General features: G+C 39.7%; 1 protein-coding gene across 1 annotated transcript in view; it reads right to left on the minus strand.

Annotated features, from left to right (window-relative positions):
• Nucleotides 1-8194, minus strand: part of Tmem209 (transmembrane protein 209) — a 28580-nt gene that overhangs the window by 15084 nt on the left and 5302 nt on the right. The window contains exons 6-8 of the mRNA XM_021164760.2: nt 5928-6129; nt 1551-1726; nt 914-985 (exon numbers count right to left, since the gene is read on the minus strand). Of these exons, the coding sequence (XP_021020419.1) occupies nt 914-985; nt 1551-1726; nt 5928-6129 (450 nt within the window). The remainder of the gene's footprint in view (nt 1-913; nt 986-1550; nt 1727-5927; nt 6130-8194) is intronic.

An 8194-nucleotide genomic window follows, 5' to 3' on the forward strand; every position in this document is an offset into this window, starting at 1 on the left:
GAGCAGTCGGGTGCTCTTACCCACTGAGCCATCTCACCAGCCCCTCTTTTACTTTTTAAATCTTGAAATAATGGTCCAGGTTATAGCCCAAGCTAGTCTTGAACTTTCACATTTTGCCTCAGGCTTCTTACCATGTATTTTAGGCATGTGCCACATGCCTGGCTAGTTACCCCTCCTTCTTGATACCTTACTTAAAGTATTCTAATGGGATACATTTGTCTAAGCCATGGAGGAGAACCTGGGACTCACGGACCCTATGACGAGTGAGAGGAGCAGCAGACTGAGAAGCTGAGAACTACCATCTGTGTGGGAGAACTGACATAGACAGGAAGAGGACTCTTTTCTAGGAGAGAGAGAAACTGCTGCACAGATACTCTAAGTAGCGTCAAACACACAAGTGTTTTCTGAAGACCATCTTCTTGTCTCCTTTACAATACTAGGTACACAATATACTGACAGAAAATCTTTCTGGGAAATAAAATGGAAACATCTTAGAAACATACTGTTCCTTTACTTTACTACACTGATTAAATGTGGAAAGCTATACATAATCCCAAGAAAACTGTCATCTCTACCCTATATATGCACCATTACTTTTAATGATAATTAATTTAAACATTCTTATGAATAACCTCAGTTGATAGTTTGATATAGTTCAATGACTGGCACGAAACACATTTTGTCTTTAAAGATTTATATATTTTTGTGTGTGGGTGTGTGTATGACTGCCAGTATGTATTATATGTGTGTCTAGAGCCCATGGAGGTCAGAAGAGGACATTAGATCTCCTGGAACTATAGTCAAAAGTGGTTGTGAGTTACCATGTGGGTGCTGGGGATCGAACCCAGATCCTCTGGAAGAGCAACCAATGCTCTTAACCAATGCTGAGTCACCTCTCCACCCTACAACTTACATTTCTAAACTTGGCTGTCCATGAATCCATGTGATCGAGAAGCTGTCTATTCATAGTCACTCTTGCCCAGACCTGTTTAAAAAACAAAAACAAAACAAAAACCCTTCAGAAACACTAATATTCATTTAACTAGCATTTAGTAAATGTTTTTTATTACTAATTCACGGATGTTGTTATTGTACAAATATATCTTTAAAAGTTCTTTATGTTGGTAGGGTTTGTATGTGTGTATGTGTTTTGCTTAAGTACAAAGTAAAAATATAAAACTCCATATGATATTAAATAAATGAAGTACAGATTCTCAAGTGTATGAATTTTAAATGTAACAGTCTAATATATGTTAAGTACAATAGATACTTGAACATTTATTATTTTTTATTTTGGTGTAGTGCAAGCGATCAACCACAGTGCCTGTGTATGCTACTCTACCACTGAGTTACATGCCCAGCCTTTGAGAGCCTTTTTTCTAATGATCATGGCATGGTATTTTAGGCAGGGCAGATTATTTAACTATGTATCATACAGTGTAAACATTTCAAGCAAAAGCTAGTTCACTATGAATGCCAAATGTTTCTAACCATTAAAAGACTAGCAAGATAAGTCATAATATATTAAATCATTTTTATTTCCCCTTTACCTCTTCTGCAGCTTGCTTAGAAATGAGGTCGGCTTCATCTTTGTTAGCACATGGGGCCTGTGATCTACAGGCAAGCTGATACTGAAACTTCTTTAAGGTTTGTGCATAATCACCCACAGAACGACTGTAATTCCAGAAGGTAGGGCTGGTAGAAGGAGAGGTGGAATCTGGGCTCCCTGAAATGGAATTGAAACTGTTTTAGCCCTTACAATATATATATATTTTTATGTGTCAGTAATAACTGAGAGATGCTGGGCACCTAGGAACTAGGCAACCCCTGACAATACTCAGGGAATCAGAAGATAAGAATCCCTGCCTCCTTCCCACACTGTACTCAAGGAGTCAGAAGATACAACCTGAAGCATCTCCCCTGGCCTCAACATTGTCTTCTCTTTGGAGATTATTGGTTCCTTGTGTTAAAAATTAAAAACAGGGCTGGTGAGATGGCTCAGTGGGTAAGAGCACCCGACTGCTCTTCCGAAGGTCCGAAGTTCAAATCCCAGCAACCACATGGTGGCTCACAGCCACCCATAATGAGATCTGATGCCCTCTTCTGGAATGTCTGAAGACAGCTACAGTGTACTTACATATAATAAACAAATAATAAATAAATAAATAAATAAAATTTAAAAAAAAAAATTAAAAACATATTCTGAGCAGTATCAACTTAAGAGGCCCAAGCAGTACGAATGGCTGAGAGTGTCTATTTTTGTTGTAAAATTAAACTTGCTTTATTAAGACTTTTACTAATTCAGGGAAAACCAAATGTTTGGAAGTTCCTCTGAATGGAGCACCAGCAGCACTCTGTTAAAAAGCCTTTTTCAGCCGGGCGTGGTGGCGCACGCCTTTAATCCCAGCACTTGGGAGGCAGAGGCAGGTGGATTTCTGAGTTCGAGGCCAGCCTGGTCTACAAAGAGAGTCCCTGTCTCAAAAAACCAAAAAAAAAAAAAAAAAAGCCTTTTTCAACTTAAGGCTATACAAATTGAACTTTACATGGTAGCTGGTAGTAATTCCTGTGTTGATTAAAACCTTCTGTGGAAACATAAGACAACGGTGTCTAGGAGCCCATGCCCATCAGTGCCCCTTTGAGACTTACGGCCCTTAGGACTAGTTAGCTTGTATTCCCAAAGAGAAGATGAACTCTTGTAGGGTGAGGATGCTTTCTCTTCTACCAGCATGTAGCATGGCTAAACAAACACGCTCTCAACAATGAGTACACATATGAAGAACTTATTCTTAGAGTGTGAGAAACAAGGTCCCCATCCAGCCTGCTCAGAATAGACAAAACTGCTAAAACTGAGAATCATGCAGATTACTAGCAACCGAGACTCCAATGTAAAATTCAACACTACAAAAGCTTAGGTATTTATTTCGTGTCCAAGAATTACAGATAATTGAACTGTTGGACCAACTTTGAAAAAGTGGGCTCAGCATCACTGATGTAGGAAAAAAAGGATTGGAAAAAAAAATCTTAAAAAAAAAATCAAGTAGATTTAAGAAAAGCTAAACTTTAGAGTCCAAAGTGACTAAAAACAACTGAGCTGAGAGATAACAAGGTTGTTCTTTTCAGAAGATTGACAGATCACTAAACATGGAAGAGCTCACAAGGAAGTCTCTCTTTGTAACCCTCTTTGCATTGATGCATTTGGGCAAGCTCTCTGGTGGATTACTGCAAGCAGGGAGGCTGCAAGCAGGAAATCAAAGGAAACCACTATGGAGGAAGCTGCTTGCAATCACGGTGACCACGTGATACAATTTCCTCTAACCAGACCCACGCAGCATGCATCTCCTAAGCTAATGCACAGAGACATACAACTCAGCTACCAGAAAACACTTGGAGTTCATGATGACAAAACAACTGGACAGATCCAATTTCCCCAATAGCCTGATCTCTTTAATAAACATGCCACACACACATTCTAGGTTAAAGAAGGCAAAAGAAATGCAACTAAATGGAGCAGCCCACATCAGATAAGAAAAAGTAAGTTCCACAGGTCATCACTGGGTCAACTGTCTAATAATATGTTTGAGTTCCAGTGGTATTGCAATTAAAAAAATCATCCAGAAGTTGTAAGGAGAAACGTCCCGTCCTCAGGCTGGGACATGTGAAGTGTCACAAGGGTCACAAGGGCTACACCTTGTTAAATGACTCCCTGTGAGCCAGTGTGTAGCTTCTCACTCCTGGAAACCGAGTTGTGACTATGGACTTGGAATCATCTATATGAATTATTTGCTAGCTGGATGTTTGAAGAACCTAAAATATGATGCCTAAGGAGCAACAGCATACACCATACTTAGAAATTAACTTCTAAAGACCATTCTCCTCTAAAAAGAAAAGAAAAGGAAACAAAACTTAAAAACAAAAACCCCAACAACCCAGTCTCAGGAAAGCCAGAGCGACTTCAGAGCTAGCCAGGGAGAGTACAGGATGGAGCTTTTTATTTTGTATATCTAGAAAGTGAGGGGGTGGGGCAAGAATGACAGGCAAAAATGGGAAAGGTGGGGCACAGATGGATAAGACAATGTTCAAAGAAAGATACCAAGAATACAGACACCATTTCTTTCTCTCTCTCTCTTTTTTTTTTTTTTTTTCAGACAGGATCTCACCTTGTAGCCCTAAGCTATCTTGAACTCACTATATAGACCAGACTAGCCTATAACCCAGAGACCTGCCTGCCTCTACCTCTGGAGTACTCAGATTAAAGGCATGTGCTATTAAACCCACTGACGTAGTACTAGGGAAGCTGAGGTAAGTGGATCCCTGGGGCAGCTGCCTTGCCAGCTTAATGTAACTGCCACGTTTCAGGCCAGTGAGAGTCCACATCAAAAGCTACAAGAGTGAACAGCACCGGAGGAAGGACACTTAAGGCTCAGCATATGAACACATGTACAATGGGCATAAATACACGCACAAATTCCTACACACAAATGTATGGGGGAAAATATAGATGGGATGATACAATTAAAAAGTCCCCAAACTGACAGGCTTATAATTCTAACACTCAAGAGACTGAGTCAGGAACCATAAGTTTGAAGATTGCTTGAGTGACATAATAAATTCTAAGCCAGCCTGAGTTTAATAGAATGACTCTGTCTTAAAAACACAAAGATTAAAAAAAAGTCCCCATTAGAACACAGCAATAATTTTGAAAGGAATTTTGAACTAATGTTAAAAGCAGCATTAAAATTTATAATGGATATTTACATAGCCTGAGAGTAGGTTTGCAAAAAAAATTATTAATTTATGCAGAATATTTAAATTACTTAAAGCTTACAAACACAGCAGAGTAGTTAAACGTATAGAAATAGACAAAGACAGAGAGACCAGAATTTAGAGTCCATGTTCTTTTCAATGTGTCAGAACCATTTATACAAAAATGACCATAGAGCCTCCAAGCAAGCCTAAGATTAAAAAGCCTTCCCCACAGAGAAAGAAAAGAAGCCCCAAACATTAATAGATAGAGATCAGAATCTCTAACCTCAGCACAATTAACTTAGGAGGAAATAAAGATAATAACTAGGTCTTGTCAAGCTTGACAATGAAAAGCAACAACAATAATACTTACAAACATCGATAACAATACTTCTAAATGTGAAAGAAAAATAAAAAGGAAATGAAAAATATCTGAAAATCATAAAAGATATGTACTAGCTGTTCTTTGTGCTACTCTATAATTTTCAATACACTTCAAATATTTCAAAGTTTCAAAACAGAAGAAAGTAACGAGATAATATTGATCTGTTTCCTTGACATTTGTGGCACTTGCAGGCAGAATTAAATTAAAACCCCCTAGAGAGATTGCAAGCGACACCAAGAGCCATGCTCCAGTCCCTTGGCTTCCTCACCGTGGCCACGCTTTTGCACCTAATGTGTTTTCTGTGCAAGTTTCCTGGGGGGATCATTACTCAGTTCAATAACCTAATTTGGTTTCAAATAATTGACTTTGTAATAATCAAATCCACCTCAAATAGATTAAGACTTGCTAACACTGTTTCCCTAGGTAAACTATATGCTTTAAGGAATTTTTAGGAGACAAATTTTATAATGTTATTAAAAACCAAATCAAAGCCACCTCCCCCCAAAACCAATAGTACTTTTAGGGACAATAATGCTTTTTGCCAACTCCGCCTTGCACATCAATCTTCCAAAAAGACTAGTAAAGAGCTATCGTTTGAAAAGCTTGCTATACGCTGCTTCAAAACATACACAGCCACAATTTGGAGGCATGCTATCTCATATGAAAGGGCTTTTAAACTTTGAGCAGAGAAAGACTTAAGATTGCTCAGGTCTTAACGGCCAAAGTTTAACAGTTAATCAAGTATTAGTTTAACGATTATGTAAAGTAACAACCAAAATATGTAAATAAAATACGGTACCCAGCTTCACTCTATGCTGTTTCTCTTCCTCACTTCTAAGGAACGTGTCCAAAGTTCTCAGGTCTGTCATGTAGTCCTCTTTGTCTGTGGGTGAGTTGTAGACCGTGGGTGGAGAACGATAGCGAGCTCTTAATCCACTGCTCTCCACTGGGCCCACAGTGGTAGGGTATGGAGAAGAAGGAGACAGACTAAAGCTGGCCAACTACACAAAAGCAAAGAATGGGATTTTACTTTAAGTTCACATGCAAATATTTTTAATGTTTTTTAAAATATTTATCTATCTACCTACCTACCTATCTATCTATCTCTTTATTTATTTAATGTATATATGAGTTACATTGTCGCTCTCTTTAGACACACTCGAAGAGGACATCAGATCCTGTTACAGATGGTTGTAAGCCACCATGTGGTTGCTGGGATTTGAACTCAGAATGTCTGGAAGAGCAGTCAGTGCTCTTAACCACTGAGCCATCTCTCCAGCCCTATTTTTAATTTTTAAAAGTAACACACACAAACTATCCCTGAAATCCTGGCACCCAGAAGCTGGAGGCCAGAGAGCTGAGCTCAAGACCAGCCTCTGCTACCCGGACAATGTGAGGCAAGCCTGGCTACACGAGACCCAACCTATCTAAAAAACAACAGTTAAAAAAAAGAGAATTCAACGGAGGACAGCAAGATGGTTTAGCTGGTACAGGTGCTTGCCATTCAAAGACACAAGCCTGACAACCTGAGTGTGACCCACACTAATAGAAGTTATCTTGAGCATTTTTTCCATTCTTAAAATGTATTTAGCACCTTCCGTGCTTGCACACAATTCGAGTACTTTGGAGATGTAGGCAAGAGGATAAGGATAAGGTCCATCACCCTCAGCTATACCGTGAATTTGATGGTAGCCTGAGCATGAGTCTGCCTAGGTCTCAAAACTATAAAAAAGAAAGGAAAGGAAAAGCTGGGGCTGGAGAGATGGCTCAGAGGTTAAATAAAGAGCACTTGCTGCTCTTTCAGAGAACCCGAGTTCAATTCCCAGCACCCATATGGCAGCTCACAGTTAACTGTAACTCCAGTTCCAGGGGATCCAACAACCTCACACGGACAAATGTGCAGGCAAGACACCAATTCACATCAAATAAAAAAATATATATTTTCTTTTTAAAAAGGAAAGGAAAAGCAGCAGCAGTCTTGATTCCAATTGTGCTGGAGCAGATGGCTGAGACATGGGATGCCAACTGGGACAAACAAGGAGACTGTGTACAACAAAGTTTTAAAAACTATTTCTCATTCTCTTATTCTGTACATTCAGATTTCTTCGAGTTTTGGGCTGCTGAAACCAATGTTATGAATACCACTGTACATAAATCTTTGCTTGAACTTTTTGTAACCTTAAATAATTGTTCTTATTACATTTACGGAGGGTGGGGCTCATGCTCGCCTGCATGTGGCGCTCCTTTGCGCCACAGGGCAGGTGTGTCGGTCAGAGAACAGCCTTTTTTGGCGTTCGTTCTCTCCTTCTACCAAGTGGGCCCTGATGATCAATTAGAGCCCCCGGGCTGGTGGCAAGCACCTTTATGTGGTCAGCCTGTGCCAGGCTTTCATCACTTTTTTTATGGAAGACTCTCAAACTGAAACCATTTGGCCAAAGCACATACTCCTTTAAAATATGTACTTCCAGCTATTAAGTGACAATGTCACTGTGTGTCATATTTCTGTCAGAAAAGGATGGGGGGTCTGTTTTGGTATATGTTCATCTACAACTACTTTAAACTGCTTCTTCATGTTTATGATTTTCCCTCTCCTTTTGGACTGACTTCCTTATCGTGTATGCATGTGGGTACCTGTGTAAGTTGGCCCCTCTTCTTGTTTTCAGGCAGGGCTTCTGTTGCTGTTCTGTTCTCTGGCTCATTCTCTAGTCTTGACACAGGAGTGCTGGGGTAACGTGTGCCACTGTCACCAGCTCCTTAGGTGGACTAGTGACTGAACTCAGGTCACCAGATTTACAAAACAACTTAAAAAATATGAAAATCAGGGCAGGAGGGACGGCTCAGCAGATAGAACCCTTGCTGTTCCTGCAGAGATCTTTGGTCCCCAGCACCCACATGGCAATTCACAACCACCTGTAACTCCAGTTCCAAGGGCTCGGATGCCCTATTCTAGCCTCTATGGGCACCAGGCACATATACCTGATGTACACACATACACACAGGCACTTATACCTACATACAAAATAAAAATCTTTTTTTTTTTTTTTTTTTTTTTTTTTTTGGTTTTTT

Source organism: Mus caroli, chromosome 6 (assembly GCF_900094665.2).
Source record: "Mus caroli chromosome 6, CAROLI_EIJ_v1.1, whole genome shotgun sequence".
NCBI classification, from domain to species: domain Eukaryota; kingdom Metazoa; phylum Chordata; class Mammalia; order Rodentia; family Muridae; genus Mus; species Mus caroli.